The sequence below is a fragment of the Aulonocara sp. 'chitande type north' Nkhata Bay genome, linkage group LG22 (assembly GCF_057382095.1).
Source record: "Aulonocara sp. 'chitande type north' Nkhata Bay isolate Kocher_YH1m ecotype deep benthic linkage group LG22, A_spYH_male_GT1.1, whole genome shotgun sequence".
NCBI classification, from domain to species: domain Eukaryota; kingdom Metazoa; phylum Chordata; class Actinopteri; order Cichliformes; family Cichlidae; genus Aulonocara; species Aulonocara sp. 'chitande type north' Nkhata Bay.
The window spans coordinates 8,337,186-8,354,453 of record NC_141364.1 but is presented as its reverse complement, the minus strand read 5'-3'; the positions used below and the strand labels follow the sequence as shown (position 1 = coordinate 8,354,453).

The 17,268-nt window shown below is 44.2% G+C and overlaps 1 protein-coding gene across 13 annotated transcripts in view; it reads left to right on the top strand.

The window, feature by feature from the left end:
• macf1a (microtubule actin crosslinking factor 1a) overlaps nt 1-16,187 on the top strand; it is a 228,834-nt gene extending 212,647 nt beyond the window's left edge. For 7 of the 13 annotated variants that reach the window (XM_086281216.1, XM_086281218.1, XM_086281219.1 and 4 more), the window contains 22 exons: nt 568-750; nt 837-992; nt 1,117-1,323; nt 1,497-1,616; nt 1,715-1,884; nt 2,000-2,159; nt 2,247-2,441; nt 2,549-2,821; nt 2,909-3,097; nt 3,246-3,357; nt 3,487-3,641; nt 3,864-4,026; nt 4,117-4,271; nt 4,361-4,435; nt 6,457-6,474; nt 7,217-7,334; nt 9,059-9,121; nt 9,644-9,676; nt 11,650-11,867; nt 13,353-13,475; nt 14,150-14,258; nt 15,332-16,187. In XM_086281216.1, the coding sequence (XP_086137342.1) occupies nt 568-750; nt 837-992; nt 1,117-1,323; nt 1,497-1,616; nt 1,715-1,884; nt 2,000-2,159; nt 2,247-2,441; nt 2,549-2,821; nt 2,909-3,097; nt 3,246-3,357; nt 3,487-3,641; nt 3,864-4,026; nt 4,117-4,271; nt 4,361-4,435; nt 6,457-6,474; nt 7,217-7,334; nt 9,059-9,121; nt 9,644-9,676; nt 11,650-11,867; nt 13,353-13,475; nt 14,150-14,258; nt 15,332-15,579 (3,243 nt within the window). In that variant the 3' untranslated portion in view covers nt 15,580-16,187. The remainder of the gene's footprint in view (nt 1-567; nt 751-836; nt 993-1,116; nt 1,324-1,496; nt 1,617-1,714; nt 1,885-1,999; nt 2,160-2,246; nt 2,442-2,548; nt 2,822-2,908; nt 3,098-3,245; nt 3,358-3,486; nt 3,642-3,863; nt 4,027-4,116; nt 4,272-4,360; nt 4,436-6,456; nt 6,475-7,216; nt 7,335-9,058; nt 9,122-9,643; nt 9,677-11,649; nt 11,868-13,352; nt 13,476-14,149; nt 14,259-15,331) is intronic. The other 6 variants (XM_086281220.1, XM_086281212.1, XM_086281224.1 and 3 more) reach the window with 4 other exon arrangements.
• Nucleotides 16,188-17,268: the final 1,081 nt, after the last annotated feature.

Sequence of the window (17,268 nt, the reverse complement as noted above, 5' to 3'; positions counted from 1 at the left end):
AACATCCACGTCACGGTAATAAAAACCAAAGTGAAACTAGCTGAATTCGATCTGCCGCGTGACTGAATTGTTAGAATTTATCAACGTTGCCAATTTACACCATTTAAAGTCTCTCTTGCATGTTTCTGAAGTGTTTTACGTCTCACATGTTGGAGTATTTTTGGTGCCTCTGTGAACAAAATAATTAACTGCTTAAAAACATTCATGTGTAGAGGAAGCATTTTAGGGTTTGTGTGACATTATGCACGTGTGCATTAGTTGTTGTTACTGCAGCTGAGGAATGCTTTCCTATCGCAGATCACAAATGAATGTTGCAAAAAAGTCTTCTGCACATATCTAATTCAGTGTTAGGACGGGATTCTGTAACAGTGCCGGAGTGCTTTGACTCCAAAATTTGTGCAGCTGCAGAGTATCGACTTACAAACACACTCTTCATTTCACACAGAGAGACACTTGGCATATGGAGGCTATAAAAGTTTAATAGCTTGTATTGTTCTATAACGGCCTGTTAGACACGATGAAGCTCACCTTTTCATCATCTTCTGTTTGTGCTCTCGCTGTCTGCAGGAGCTCCAAGCCCAGGTGACTCTACGTGCAGAGCAGTACAATCGCCTGCTGGATCAGGGAGAGTCCATGCTGCTGGCTCGTGGAGGAGAAGAAGCAGGACCTGGTACCACCCAGACCCAGCAGAACCTGGCCATGCTGCAGAACAAGTGGGGCAGCCTCAACACCAAGATGGACGACCGCAGGGTAAATCTTTACGAATACACTTCTCTTTGTTTTGCTCATGTGTTCTGCAGCTCTTTCGTTAACTCTGAACTCTCGAAACTTTCCAGGCAAAACTGGACGAGGCCGTTTCTTTGGCCACGGGTTTTCAGACTTCTCTGCAGGACACCATCAACTGGCTGACCCAGGCTGAGCAGACCCTGAACATGGCCCAGCCCCCCAGCCTCATACTAGACACCGTCCTCTTCCAGATTGATGAGCACAAGGTAGCAACATTAAAAATACTTATCTTAGATCGCTTACTTTTCAGATCCTGTTTGTTTCTCGATATTGTCATGAACATGCTGTTTGCGTTGCGTGTAACTCTTTCCACCCTTTGTGTCTGTCCAGGTCTTTGTCAATGAGGTGAACACCCACAGAGAGCAGGTCCTGGCTCTGGAGAAGGCCGGCTCTCAGCTTCGCTTTGCCAGCCTGAAGCAGGACGTGGTTCTGATCAAGAACCTGCTGCTCAGCGTCCAGGCCCGCTGGGACAAGCTGGTCCAGAGGTCACTGGACCGAGGCCGACACCTGGATGAGGCCCGCAAAAGAGCCAAACAGGTAGAAACAGGCTCTTTAAAGATGGTTTGTTGCGGCTACATGAAGACTATTTAAACTTTTGTGTCAGTCTGAGGATTGTTTCAGCGCTGTGGTTTTCTCTCTTATATTGACTTTGACTAAAACTTCAGAAAAAAGTGCATTAAAACAAGTTTTCATCAAATTGTTTTCTTTAGTTCCACGAGGCCTGGAGGAAGCTGACAGACTGGTTAGAAGAAGCCGAGAAAAGGCTGGACTCAGAGCTGGAGATCTCCAACGAGCCGGATAAGATCAAAGTACAGCTGACAAAGCACAAGGTACAAGAAGAAAAATGCATCATCAAATATTCAGTTTTCTTTACTGCTCCATTTCCTGCTACAGTCTTTTCTCTCCCATCATTTTTCCGCCTCTCCAGGAGTTTCAGAAAGCACTGGGATCAAAACAGCCCGTCTACGACACCACGGTGAGGTCGGGGAAGGCCATGAGGGACAAAGCTCAGCTGCCTGCAGACACGCAGAAACTGGATAACCTTTTGGGAGAAGTTCGTGACAAATGGGACACCGTCTGCGGCAAGAGCGTGGAGAGGTAACGAGAAGATGAACACTGAAACTGGTGTGCTCGGCTTCACCGGACAGGTTTGCATTACTGTGAAAAATAAAATCTGTTGAGTAATAGCCGTCATCTTCTTTTCTCCATCAAGACAACACAAGCTGGAGGAGGCTCTGCTGTTCTCTGGTCAGTTTGCTGAAGCTCTTCAGGCTTTGGTGGACTGGCTGTACCGAGTGGAGCCTCAGCTAGCAGAAGACCAGCCCGTCCACGGGGACCTGGATTTGGTGTCCAACCTCATGGACTCGCATAAGGTGTGTATATTAGAACAAACAGAACTATACTGCTATGTGAACATGTGTGCTATGTTCACTCATGACTGGTAACTTTCCCACTTACAGGCTTTCCAAAAAGAACTGGGGAAGAGAACCAGCAGCGTTCAGGCTCTGAAGCGTTCGGCCCGTGACCTGATGGAGACCGGCCGCGATGACACAGCGTGGGTCAAAGTTCAGCTTCAGGAGCTCAGCAACCGCTGGGACACAGTCTGTGCCCTATCAGTCACCAAGCAGACGCGCCTGCAGCAGGCGCTCAAACAGGTCAGAAAGGCGGCTGCACAGCTGCTTTCACTGTCAAACTTTTCGCCACATTTTTCCGTAATCAGACAATCGCAGATCCATAAAAAAATGCTCTGTGTGCCTGTCAGGCGGAGGACTTTCGCACAGCGGTGCAGCTGCTCCTGGAGTGGCTCTCAGAGGCGGAGCAGACGCTTCGTTTCCGCGGCGTCCTCCCCGAAGAGGCGGAGACTCTGCAGGCGCTGCTCCACACACACCGGGACTTCATGGGCACAGTGGAGGAGAAGAGGACTGACGTGAACAAGGCTGCTGGCATGGGAGAGGGCATCCTGACCGTGTGTCACCCCGACTCCATCACCACCATCAAACACTGGATCACTATCATCAGGGCACGCTTCGAGGAGGTGACGAAGAAATAAATCAATATTTGTCACAAGTATTGCTTTGTTGTTGAGATTTCTGACTAATTAATAACCGTTTTCAATCTGCAGGTGCTGACTTGGGCTAAACAGCACGAGCAGCGGCTGGAAACGGCTCTGACCGAAGTGCTCAACAATGCCAACCTGCTGGAGGAGCTCCTGTCATGGCTACAGTGGGCTGAGACCACACTGGTCCAAAGAGACACTGAACCACTGCCTCAGGACATCCCACAACTCAAAAACCTCATCACAGAGCATCAGGTGAGTCCTTCAGTAGCCTCAGTGACTCATCAGTTGTTTGTCTTTTTACTAAACTCGCAGACGTAGTATTTTAATGTATTACACTCTAAGACTGACTATGTTTGGACGCACATTTGAGTTACTGTCTGTTGCTGTTTGCTGTACTCAGATGTTTATGGAGGAGATGACGAGGAAGCAGCCGGATGTCGACAAAGTGACAAAAACCTACAAAAGAAAGCCAGCCGAGCCTCCCAGCAGCCTGGCGGAGAGGAGAGGCGCTCGTAAGTCTCCTGTGTTTACCTCTCAGCGAACAAATATTATCATCTCCCACGTCTGTTTCACACTGACGCTAGTGAATGTGGTCGAAAGGTGCAGGTGCCGTTTCGTTTAGCTTTACCTGTTCTCTGCAGGAAAACACCAGCAGCAGCAACAGCAGCAGGCGGCCATGCAGGTTTCTGGGGGAAACCCACGACTCAACCAGCTGTGTGCCAGGTGGCAGCAGGTGTGGCTGCTAGCTCTCGACCGGCAGCGCAAACTCAACGATGCTCTGGACAGGCTGGAGGAGGTACATTAAATTTGGTCAAGCAAAGCTACCCACACTCACTAAACATTAAACTTTATGTATTTTTTTTATTATTGTTGTTAATTAATTTTATTTGAAAAGGGACCATGCAGAGCATTAACATAAATATTGCCATTAAATGCTTTGTAGCAGAGTTAGCTTAAGCTAATTTGCATCTGTTGTGTACTTTGAATCCTAATTAATGCCACTGTTGTCCATTTTCAGCTCAAGGAGTTTGCCAACTTTGACTTTGACGTGTGGAGGAAGAAGTACATGCGCTGGATGAACCACAAGAAGTCCCGCGTCATGGATTTCTTCAGACGCATCGACAAAGACCAGGATGGAAAGATCACACGGCAGGAGTTCATCGACGGCATCTTGGCCTCGAGTACGAAGCTGCAGTGGTTTTGTTTTGTGTTTATATTGTTGTTTTGTTTTATATTTCAAAGACGGTAAATATCATATCTAATATCCTCAGAATTTCCAACCAGTAAGCTGGAGATGACGGCCGTGGCAGACATCTTTGACAGGGATGGAGACGGTTACATAGACTACTACGAGTTTGTTGCTGCTCTGCACCCCAACAAGGATGCCTACAGGCCGACCACTGACGCCGACAAGATCGAGGATGAGGTAAGAGGGAGCTTAGAAAAACGTCTCGCTATAAATTTAGCTCAAAACATGTCAGTTATTTACGTCTTGTCTGGTCTGTGGTTGTGCAGGTGACGCGGCAGGTAGCCCAGTGTAAATGTGCCAAGAGGTTCCAGGTGGAGCAGATAGGCGAGAACAAATACCGGGTAAGTTCAGCTTTATTTATCGATCTACTGTTAGAGATAAAATAAAGATTCAAATAATAACTTTTGGAAAAAAGATATTTTAACAGGAATTGTTTTAAAAAACTGGGTCAAAGGGGATTTACTTTGATTGTGTAGCAGTATGCAACCTTTTGAGGTGCATATGAGGTCGAAGTAGTATAAACAAACACTCAGGTTGAAATTTACACCTAACACAAGAGTGGGTGTGACAGCACCCAAAATCAATGTTTAAACAAAGATTATTTTAATGTGTGAAGCGAACGAAGAGAAGGAAGTAGAAATCTAAGCATGACTGCTAAGATTTACCTGTGAATCCCATTTGACTCTGTTCTGATTGGTTCATTATTCATTACTGACTGTGACTGCACTTCATTAACTTCTCAACTTAACTTCACAGCATTTCACGCACGTGTGTCCATCTCACATCATGATAATCATGGTGTATTTAAGTGTTTACGCTGTCGCTGTCATAATATGTCATAACATCGATAGAACATGTTTATAACAACTGCGGGATGGCTGTCTTTTTCATCACAAAGCATTAATAATCCTGTAAATGCGACAGCACAGATACACACAGCAGGGTGGGAATTAGGAGCTGTAACTGAATTACTGTTGGACTGTAAAACCTGGTTCTCTGCAGGAAAAATGTGGAGTGAATCTTAAACTAGTTAACAGAGTTTTTGATGATGTCGTTCTAAATTTTATGTCACTGAAATACATTTTTGTTTAATTGTTGGGGATATTTAAATTCTGGGTTGTGAGGAGTAAAGTTTATTCAGTGTCTGAGAACCGCTGATATGGACCCGGAGCCAAAGTGTTTTCCTGTATTTGTTTTTATGAACGCCATAAAGATGAAAGACTTTAAAGACTGTGCTGTGGGAGATCATTGGCTGTATTGTAATCCTTTACCCTTTTGGAGGTAACAGCCAGTATTTTGGTACACCCAAGCATGCATGAATATTTTTTTATAAACCTTTACATTCATAGATCACCAGTAACCTGGTTAAAATCTGCCTTCTTATGTGGAAGATGTGTTTTCTTGGCATAAACACAGTAAAACCTTATTGAACCAAAAGCAAAAATACCTGTAAGAACTCAGTTTAAACAGTAATTTCTTCTAGTTTCAGAAACTATGCTTGCTTGGCTTGAAACTAAAATAAAATCAAAATAGAGGAGTAGATGTGAACCTAACTGTACGGGTCACCAAAAAACTGGACCAACATGAACAGATTAAGTGAAAAATGACTGAATATATTTAATTTTAATCCAAAATCTAACTACAGAGGAGGTGCCTTGTTACTGCACCTTTTAGGAAAATTCTCCGGACGTTGGTGTAGGGGTTAGCACTGGTTATTGATGAATTTAAATTGGCTGTAGTTATGAGGTAGATGAGGCGCTCTATGGTTAAATGTGTCTTGCAATATAAGCTGCTTGGTCAGTAAGACTAGAAAGTCATATAAATGTGAGTGCACTTGCATTATCTGTAGACTGAACTTCACACAACGTGGCAGACAGCAGCAGTCTGTGTGTGTCTGTGCAGCATTATACAGCAGACCTCAGCTCTGACCGTTTTCAGCAGCATTTCCTGGATCGGCCATCACTACCACTGCTACAGTTTGTGTCCACTCCATCATTACCCAGTGGGTAATGACATCCAGCGTCAGACTGCAGGACGCTGGGGATACTAATCGTCACAGTGTTTGTCTCTCTGCTCCTCTGTGTGTGTCTGGCTTCTCTTTTCTTCTCTGTCTTTGACTCCATCTCCTGTCTCGACTTCATCGTCACCCATTTTCACATCGCTGACGTAACTGCCGCACACGGCTTCTTTTTGCTTTCACCACTAATTGTGAGCCCAAGTTTGAGTTTTCCGAAAACACTGCACACAGATAAATGGTGTCCTTTCATACATCACAGATTCAAGTTGTCGGTATTTGTTGTTTCATTCTCTCTTTCTCTTCCCTTTGTCTTCCTCTGCTCCGTGTCTTCTGGATTTATTGTAGTTCTTCCTCGGAAACCAGGTAAAGTGACGTCCGCTGCTGCGAGTGGACGTGTGAAAGCTGCTTCCCCGTTCTCCACTGAAGGAGTGCACCGCTTCCTGTTTCCGTATACTTGAAGAAAATACCGTTATGATACAGTAAATCTGTATTTATTTAATTTTACGTTTTCAAGGAAGAAGCACTCCTTTGTGGCTTTGCAACGTGTAAGCGGGTTTCACCGTCCGCTCGTGTTTCTGCTGTGATTTGTTTGGTGTTGAGAGTGACAAATTGCACAATGCGAAGCTGGCGACAGTGACATGGCTGAAGGGGTAATTAGTGGTTCGGTGATATATAGTGTGCTTGGGACTGAAGCTGGGAAACAAATCAAGCTGCTTGGAGAGAGATCCAGAAAATTCCTTCTGTGCTGGTATCGCTTGGAGGTCTGCTTCACTGGGCGGTTTGAAAAACAATAACACGTTAGAAAACTTCAAAGACTGAATATAAATACATGATTGATTTATATTGTGTGTGACGATGCGTGGATATGAGTGGCTGGGTGAACTGGGCTGAAATCTGTAACTTCTGTCAGTGCATGGTTTTTCTGTCAGTGCATGGAGTAGAAACGATGCTCAGATTTGGTACTTGGGCTTCTTGGTGTGATGGTTGTAAATCTTTAGAAACCAAATAGTTGTTTTTACTCATTAATTTTTTTCCCCCTGATTCCCTCTTCTGTTTCCACTCTTTTTGGCCCTTCTTCCCTCCGTTTTTATGTCACCTGCCCCAGTTTGGAGACTCTCAGCAGCTGCGTTTGGTGAGGATTTTGCGCAGCACGGTGATGGTGAGAGTCGGAGGAGGTTGGATGGCTCTAGACGAGTTTCTGGTCAAGAACGATCCATGCAGAGGTGAGCAAAGTGGGCACACAAACAGATCAGCCTCCTCTCATTTATACACACACACACGAGCCTGACCGATACTGGATTACAATGGGGCTTTTTTTTAGGCATATCAGCACAATTTCAATTTGACACATGCATTTTTGATTGGAAAAAAGTAAAAAATAAATAATAAAAAGTAAATAATTAGCTGTGAAAAATAATTATATTGATTAGTGTATACACTGGAAATAATTCTGACATAATAATTCTACATTTTCACCTCAATTAAACTTAAATTAGATCTGCTTTGTTATTAGCATATATCTTATTCTTAGCTTTTATAATCAGAATTTGTTTGTTGGCAAACTTTTAAATTTATATGATTAACTTTCAGTTAGCACTCTACTAAACAACTTTTCATTATGTGTAGTGACGATTTTCAACATTTTATTTTTAGCTAAAACTTTTAATACACTATCTATACTTTAGCTTTGTGGCTAAGAATTTTAACTGCAAATCGTGCTTTTAGCTAATAACTTTTATAACTTTTTATTCCTGATTTTATTTAGAAACGTGTCAGTTATGATTAATACAATTTTTGATTCTTATATATTTTAAGCTAACTCAAACCATTAACTATAACTTTCAAGTTAGTAATTATGAACTTTTTAGCTTTAGCTAGCATTAGCATTAGTAAACTGTTAGCTCGTACGTTAAGCTGATATTTTCCAGCTTCTCATTCCTACTTAAATCTTTTTGTAACTGTTTATCTCTTAACAGTTAACTCCTAACCACATGTGTTAATTAGTTTTTTAATTTAATTCTTTTTCAAATGTTTATCTGTTATGTTTAAGCAACAGTTTAAACTTCCATTATGATTAGCTAACATTTTCCAACTTTATATTGATACTTTTATCTCTTTTAGTCATTTGTCTGTCAGGTTTAGTTGACAATTTATTTTATCTCATGATTCTAACTGCTTTTACATATTTTTTTTTTTTTATTTTTAAAAAACTTTTTAAAATCTGATTAGATCATTTATGCAGTTTTATTATTACTAAGTATCAGTTCTTTTTAGTTTAGCTTTAGTTGTAGGCTTTAGGTCTGAAAAGGATCTTTAAAAAAGCCTCATCATTAAAACTTGAAGCCATTTATGGGGACTAAGATGCTTTTTTAAATGAATGGGGCACCATCTTGAGAAAAAATATCCAGTGGTATATATCGGTCAGGCACAAGCACTTAAGACACCATCACACCAAAGCAAACAAACCCTCAAAGATGTTTCTCAACATGTTTACAACGCCGAACACAAGTGGCTGAACGCAAACGGAGACAAAACACGAAATAAAGGACAAAACACACAAACCGACTCAAGTTTCTTTAGTTTTTCTGTCAGCAGGTGATGCAGTGAAGCGCACCGTCTCATTTTTCTATCCAGTGTTTTCTTCCAGTGACGTCGGTGTAATTGTTGTGCTCCTCGGAGTGGTGTTTCTCTCTCCCTGTCTCCATCTCTCTTCCCCAATCTGTCATTTCCCTCCGAGCCCATCCTCTGTCGATCCCAAAGGACTCAATCTTCATCATCATCTTATCTCGTCACGTTTTATTTCTGTATACACACACGTCCTCTCCTCGGCCTCTCTCTGTTCATTCTTTCTTAAATAAAAAACGTAGTATTGCATGGTGCATGATCCTCAGTTTCTCTTTATTCCCTTTCTTTTTTTTCCCTCTCTCCCTTTTTTCTCTCTTCTCAGTGCAACATCCAGGAATAAAGATTCTCCGCTCCGATTCGAGTAGCTCCATCTCATCTCGTATAGGTTGGATTTCTCCTCTCTCTCTCACGCTTTCTCTTAGCTGCCTGTGTTTCCTCCGTCTGGTTTGGTTTTGATTGTTTTTTTGTGTTCCCCTGGGCTTCCACCTTTCTTTTTTTCTCTTCTTCTTCATTCTTTTTTTGTTGCTCTTATCTTTATCGTTCTCCCCTTTCTCTTCTTCTTCCTTGGTTTGGTGGTTTGGCCTTATTGCTGTGCCTTGCTGACTGTGATCACCTGACTAACATTATGTCTCCCCACTGTTCCTCCCCTACTGTTGCTGCTGGCTCCAGCCCTGAAATCCTGATCTGTTCCCTTTTTCCAACACCTTTCAGGGGTCTCCGACACTCGTCCGGACCCCAAGAGTTCAGCTGTGTGTGTGTTTGTGTGTGTTTAGGGCTCGTGTGTATCTAAAGCTGTTTTTTAACAGATTGGTTAAACAGTCTTAGGATTGTGTGTGTGTGTGTGAGAGACTTTCTTCATTCCACTTCCAGCATGCAGTTATTTCACGTTGTCTCTTGTGTCTCTTAGTGACAGTCACTCCTGGCTATTTCTGCTGCCGAGGTATCTACACTTCCTCTCTGTCTCTCACTCACCATCCATCCATCCATTCATCTCCATCTTTAACCACAGCTGTCCTCTGTGTGTCTATATATGTGTGTGTACACGTGTGTGTGCTCTTTATAACCGTGGTCAGGTTTGTGCGTTGAAGGCATTCATGTCAGTCCCGTCTGTGTGGCACATGTTTGCGTCATGCTTTCCTCACTCACAGTAAAAAGCAGGATTTGGCCAACCCCCTGGTCTTTAGATGTAACTCGAGGTTTGCTGATTTCTACAAAGTAAATCCGTAAATAAGACATTATTGAGACAAGAAGAGAGCGTGTGTAAAACTAAATGAATAAACACAGAAAAAAAATACAGCGGTCACTATGAGTACTAAGTAAAGACAGAGCTGCTCTTTTGTCTGCTTCGTAGAGAAGAACGTAAAAACTCTTGATTTGTAGGAGAAAAATATTGGTGTCTTAGACCTGGGCGTGGCCAGCCTGGGTTTCTAATAACGCTGGCTTTCCAACGCGGCTCCTTTAAATGTGATGGCTGGTTGGTGGGAGACACAATTACAGGGTGCACCTGGCTGGCTGGCTTTGAGGGGGGACATAATTACAGGGTGCACCCGTTTAATTGACTGGCCTTGCTATTCAGTTGCTCGGGACGAGCTAGCTGCAGCCCTCCTCTCCTTCTTCTTCTTTTTAAGATTTTTTCCACTCTTTTCTTTCACTCCATTTCTCCTCCACTCTGAATCTGTGTCCTCTCTCCCTCTCTCTTTCTTTCTGTATTTATTTGTTCTCTCTTGAACCCTCCCGTTGTCCTCGGTCTCTCCACTCTCTCTTTTTGTGGCTGGCTTCTCCAGGCTTGCTGTTGTCTGCTGGGGCTGCTGCACCACTTTTTGTCCAAGAATGCCGCTGAGTGTTTTTTGAAGACGGGAGAAACCCTGAATCTCTGGGTTCTCTCCTGCTAAGCATAAACCAGGCATGACCCCCACATGTATTTATACACAATCTGTGTGTATACAGCAGAGCTGAGATGCTCCTTTGCAGCAAGAAGTGAAAAACTACTTGAGATCTTGTTGACAAACAGCATAAGAGCAGCTGCACTTTGCTTCCAGCGCGCTCAGACGATTTTAAGCAGATACGCAACGAAAGTGTGGCACTCAGTCACAATTTGCAGATTATGAGAGCAGAGACGCGTGCTGTTGCTTAAGGAGTTATTTAAGGAGGAGTCTTTCACTTTTATATGTGATCTATAGAATAGTCTATCAGTCTTATTTCTCTGTTTACAGCATCAGGAAGCAGCGAGTGGGCTGCTGTCAGTACCTGTAAAGTTTGCTCATACAGGTGTTACGAAGCATGCATGGTGGCCTGCTTCTTAGCCACACAATTAAACTACCTGTTTATTCAGTTTTATTTTTTTGGCATAAACATTACATTTCCAATAATATTGATAGTTTCCCTTTATTTCATAAATGATGTATCAAACTGATTTGCAATGTGGCCCCCTGCTGGGTGAGAACAGTACTGCAGGTGGGCCTCAAGAAGTTATTTACAATAAAGGAAAATAAGTTTGAAATAACCACCAAGTTTTATAGTCTTTCTCTGAAGCAATGGCATTGTGTCTCCGAACTCGTGTCCACCAGTGTCGATGACTAGCTGACTTTCGTTGCGTATCGCAGTAATTAATTTGCTCCCACCTTTGCACTCAAACAAAACACGCCCCTCGCTCGCCTCCCACCTTAAAAATGACTCAACCGAAGTGCACTTAACAGTCCCTCAGTCCCCGAAACCCCACCCGACCAAACACCTGCTCTGCTCACGCGCACTCTCAAAGAAACATGCACCGACTCTGACGTCTGCAGCCAAGGAAGCACTGACTTTCTCCCTCACTCTGCTCGCTCCCTCTGCCGCCCCCTGCTGGAGGAAACCTCCGAGCCGACTCGAACCCAGACTCATTGTTCCCTTCCCTGTCCGTCTCTTTATGTCCAGCTCGAGGTCGCACCAACCTGGAGCTAAGGGAGAAGTTCATCCTTCCTGAAGGAGCGTCTCAGGGTCTGGCCGCCTTCCGGTCCCGGGGCCGTCGCTCCAAGCCGGGCTCTCGGAACGCCTCGCCCACCCGCTCCTCTTCCTCGGCCTCCCACAGTGGAGCTTCCCTCCCCTCTGCTCCCTCTGCCCCAGCCACCCCGACGGCCTCTGCATCATCCAGGGTAAGGTTTTTCCCTCGAGTCATTACACAGCATTAATGACAGAGCAGGGATATAAGCACTGAGTAATAAACATTTACAGTAAATTTTGAACTAATAGTGGTTTAAAAGTTGGTTTTGTAACACTTTTAAGTAATATTCAAAATACTAGAAAATATGGTTAAACACACATCTGATACTATCATAGGAAATGAAACTTCTTATTACTTGATCAAGTTATCTACCCAAAACATTAAAAGCCTTGAATCCCACTGCACAGGCTGAAATGTGCTTGTTACTTAAAAGCAAACATTCTGCATGAAGTGTAGAAGTGCCCTCGACCTAAAGATATAAAAGATGGCCTTGGCAGTATGAAGTTAGTTTTCAGACGTAATAAACGTTGCGTTGATCTTACTGAGAAATCAGGGAACGCTGTCAGACACGCCTTAAAGCATGCCCTACTTTAACCACCTGTTTTATTCTGGTTAGGGAATGTCAAGAAAAACAAATGTAATTTTTGCTATATATTACTTAATAACTTTGGTGTAATATGAAAGGGGGAGCTCTTTGTCAGTAGGAAAGTCCAAAATTTATGCTTTTAAATTTTCCAGAGCTGGCTGATCGGCCTTTCCAAGGAGTCTCCCCCTAGAGCGAGGGTGGGGAACTCCAGGCCTCAAGGGCTGTGTCCTCCAGGTTTTAAATATCCGCCTGTGTCAACTCACCTGAATCAAATGATTAGCTCATTATCAGCTCTGGAGAACTTCAAGACATGTTGAGGAGGTATTTTAAATCAGCTGTGATCAAGCTGTGATCAAGGATGCATCTAAAACCTGCAGGACACTGGGCCTTGAGGCCTGGAGTTCCCTGACCCTTCCCTAGGGTCCCTAGATTTTTGTAGCTCACACACACACACACACACACACACACACACACACACACACACACACACACACACACACACACACACACACAGTCTTTCGTGCTCATCTTCTGTTGTGTGTTGGAGTGTTTGTTAAATGGAAACATCGTCATTGTCAGGACAAACAGACCATTGTTATTTCTTAGTGTCGTCATCTGATGTCAGTGATGTTTCTGTTTGTCATGTGAACGCTGTGTGTGTGCGAGGTGGTGCACATTTGTAACTGTGTTTTTATGCATTGTAACACATTTGTTGTCATCCTCCTGTTGTTTGTCAGAAATCACCGCATCCCTAACTGTGAAATTTTATGTTTTGTTCTTTTTTCTTTCATCTTTTTGCCTTTTCCCCACGTTCCTCTTATTCAACCCTGCTAACCTCGCTGCAAACGTGTCCTTCCTGCATTGATGCGGTCTCTCTTTATGGGAAAAAAAATGAATGATCCACTCTTACACATTAATCTGCTGCGCTGAACTGTCCATCCAATGCCCCCACACCTCCTCCCCACACCCCCTCCTTCATTTGCTTCTTCCCTACGCTGCTTTGCTCTCCTCCACCCTTCCTTCCTTCCTTGCTTCCCTTCCTCCCTTCAGTCGTCCCATACTCACTCGCGTGACTATGCCAAGCCCTGGCTGGCACACAGTAAAACTCCAACGCCAACCAAGTGCCACTGCTGCCCAGATCTCGGTCACAGCCACACCACTCCTGGGCACGAGGTAACACACCCACCCACCCAACCAACTCCCCTGCCCCACCCAACCCCACTCCACTGAACGCGCTAATGCACTAATGCACACTTGCAGGTGCTCTCACATGGGAAGCTTTACTTTGGCTGGGGTGATTTTGAGCTTTGCTTGAATTGTTTTGGTTTTTTTTGTGTCAAAATAGGAGAATAAGGATAAAACCTGCACAGTTTAGTGCATTTATTTATCATTTCTCAGCTGAGTCGCTTCATTTCTTTAACTGAAATGACAGTAAAATTATTATTTTGTGGCTTTTAACTCTTGATTAGATAAAAGCAAGTTGATGAGATATCCTCCGTATTAAAAAAAGAGCAAATAATAAAGAAAAAAAATTAAAGGACTAATCAGCAGATTTATTACATATAGTTTCATGTGGTCACATAGTTTTATAAACACATACCTTCACAATTAATAGTAGTGTTTAATATAGTGTTCATATGTTGTTGGTGTTTTTGTGTTTAACACGTTTCTTTGTGTTGTTTATTATTTATTTGTAGATCTGTTTTTGTTCATGTCCATGTGGATGTGATATGTTGTGTTAAATCCCCTGTGTGTGTGTGTGTGTGTGTGTGTGTGTGTCTGTGTGCGTGTCTAAAGTGATAACAATGAAATTATCCTCAGCTGACGTCTGCCATGTGCTCCTGCAGGGGGCGCCATCTGGGTCCAAGTTAAAGAGACCGACCTTCCACTCGAGCCGAGGCTCGCTAACCGGGGAGAACGGTGGAACGACGCACACCAGCAAACCATCGCGGACGGGTGAGACACCAGCCATGTGTCCTGGCTACTTATCTACTTCATTAAGGAAGACCTGCTAATTGCAAGCTCTATATTTTTATTCATTAACTCTACTAGATTAGCTTTGCAGGACTCACAGTTCAAAGTAAGCCCCTGTCCCTGCTAAGACCAGACTTACCAGGAGGTTTGATTGTAAAGTGGGTGGGGCTTCTCTCCTTGAATGCAGGGCAGGTTTTAAAATTCCTACTTCTGTGACCAACAGACGTCAGCGAATGTGTTAATTCACAGCCAATTCACAGCATTGTTGCTGCTGAGATATTTACTCTCAGATAACTGAATTCAGTTCTACTCATAAATTTGTGTCAACATCTGAGACTAAAACGTAAAAATGCCAAAAACTGCAGTTCCTCTAACGGCCACTTGGAGGCTGTCCCCTGAAGTGAGTTAGCCTCCATGCACTCCAGGGTTAAAATGTCCAGCGTTACAGCAGAAAGAAACACGAGTCATAGTTTTCCCCTTCATGGCAGCTGTTCACTGAGTGATTTCTGTTGTGAAGTCACCTGTTGATGTTGTAGTAGACTAATTATTTCGGTAACTTCTGCAGCATTTTAACGCGGTTATATGTCAAATAATAATAGCTTAATTGCACTAATAGGCCATGTCCATAAGGTTTATGCACAGGTTGTTACTGAGAGTGAAATACTAGTATTTTATTTGCTTGTTAAGATTCATTATTGGGTGTCTGTGTCTAGTCCATAAATTAAGCTTACAAACCAGGCTAGCTACTGTTAGCCAACAGTCTGCAGCGGTCTGCCCTTTTCGTACAAATATGGCTACTCTGACCCCACAAAAAGCCAAGATGATGACAGCTGTGGTTGAAGATCAAAGAAAATTCACAAACCACTGGGTGACATCAAAGAGGCTGCGTCTATCTTGTATATGCAGTCTGTGGTCTCGGCCAACCCACAGACATGGCAGCCTCCACAGCCACAGTGCTGCAAACTAAATGTGAATCTGCACAAATGCATGCTCTGCTTTTGTCAGCACATTTTTACTGTCCTTTTTTTTCTCGTTTCCCTCTTTTCTCCTGTTAGATCCCAAGCGAGGGGGGTCCACAGCCAGCGGTCCCACCAGCCGAGCCGGCAGCCGAGCCGGCAGCAGGGCCAGCAGTCGCCGTGGCAGCGACGCCTCAGACGCATCAGAGCTCCAGGACGCTCGGTCCGTCTGCTCCGACACTTCAGATACCCCGCGACGACCGGGCAGTGGGGCCAAACCCTCCAAGATCCCCACCATCTCCAAGAAGACCCCCAGCCCAAAAACCCCGGGATCTGCGAAGAAATAAACCCACCCACAGAGAAACTGGAGGAACTTGCAGTGGGTGGGCCACTATTATCTGCCATTTTGGGTGTACCAGCGTCACTCTGAGCATCCATCCATAGGGCTTGTCTAGAATGTGTGCACTATGACTGATACTTTCCAGGAGAAAGAAGGAGGTGGATGAGCTGAGTGAATCTCCGTCTCGTTCTTTCCCCAGCCGACTGAAAACCTGCACAAGAGGAGAAGATTCTGGTCTGGCGGTCTCAGGCCAGAGTCTGTGGGGTGAAAAAAAAAGACTGTTCCCCTTTAAGAAGCGACCCCAGTTTGCCTTCCAGTCTCCTGCTTCGTCTTTCAGAAGTTCCCCACCAGCGAGGAACCAAACACAGACCGACCCGATGTGATGCTGCCTTACTTTGTGTTACAAACTCCTGTCCCGATCAGACACACAAACACACATTTTAACACAGAGCCGGTGCAGGGAGTGGGACACGCCGCCACCGCCGCCGCCACAGCTACAAAAACAAAAAAAGCTCAAGTGGCATTCAGGAAAAAAAAAAAAAAAAAAAAAGGAATTTGTGGGTTATTATTTTGGCTTGTGGGCCAGATGCCTCAGCGATGAGTTAAAAAAGAAAATATGCAACGACTGCCATGTCGCTTCCCCTGCGTTGGTTGGCGAGAAAAAGAGTCACCTCAGCAGATCTACGGAGGCGGGAAACGCTGTCTGGCTCCCACAGCGGCCAACCTCAGACTCGGAGGATCGGCGGTGGCGCTGCTGCAGCTGAGGGCAAACTCTCACACACTCAAACGCCGCAGAGCCGACTCCTCCCGACCGCTGGAACGTTAAGACGGGCCTCGCGGGTGTGCGTCTCGGCGGTTTTGTCACATGTCTGCGTTACAATCCGACACACACAGAAATAAGAAATCACAAACTGGCAATAGAGAGGACTATTTTTATGGCGACACACTCAACTAACAGCACATTACTGACAATACACGACATGCGTAACCTGACGTAAACGAGCGCGTTCGGAGAGTCCGACAACCAGCATGCACTAATTGTCTCTTCCTCTGCAGCCCAGCAGCACATACGCGCACTCTCAAACTCAAAAGGTGTGTGCGCGCATGTGTGTGTCGCGTGTGTCTTTCTTATAGGAAAGAATAAAGGTCAATGACTTGAGTCACTGTATGCAAACGTTTAATTTGCGAATGTCTTTTTGTTTTTTTTCTTCTCGTTGTTTTCTGGTTAATTTATAATCCAGTTTTGTTTTCTAGCTTGAGAGAAAGATCTATTTATTTTTCACGTCATATCACCGTTGGCAGAGAGTGATTTAGTATTATGGTGAAAGTTTTTTTTCTCTTTTTTTGTACCGAGAAGATGCCCACTCCGCTGTTTCGACGTGATCTGTGTGTAACGTGTGTTTCTACTCTGTTGTAACATGACATCATTCACTAGGTCGCTGATTCTAGTGGCAGCCTTTTTGTTACATTTTCTTTAAAGCTAATGACTACAGTTTTCCTGACCACGACCAAAGGGGGTTGCCCTTCATGTGTAGAGAGAACTACAAATATGAATGACAGGGGACCTGGGCTGAGCGGACCAATGAGAGCGGGCGTCCTCCCTCGTGTCCCTCCCCAGCGTCTCTTCTTCTAGGCTTTTCCTTTTTTTTTTTCCAAATGCTCCATCTTTGGCGGGGCTCGAGTTTGTCTCTGTGTT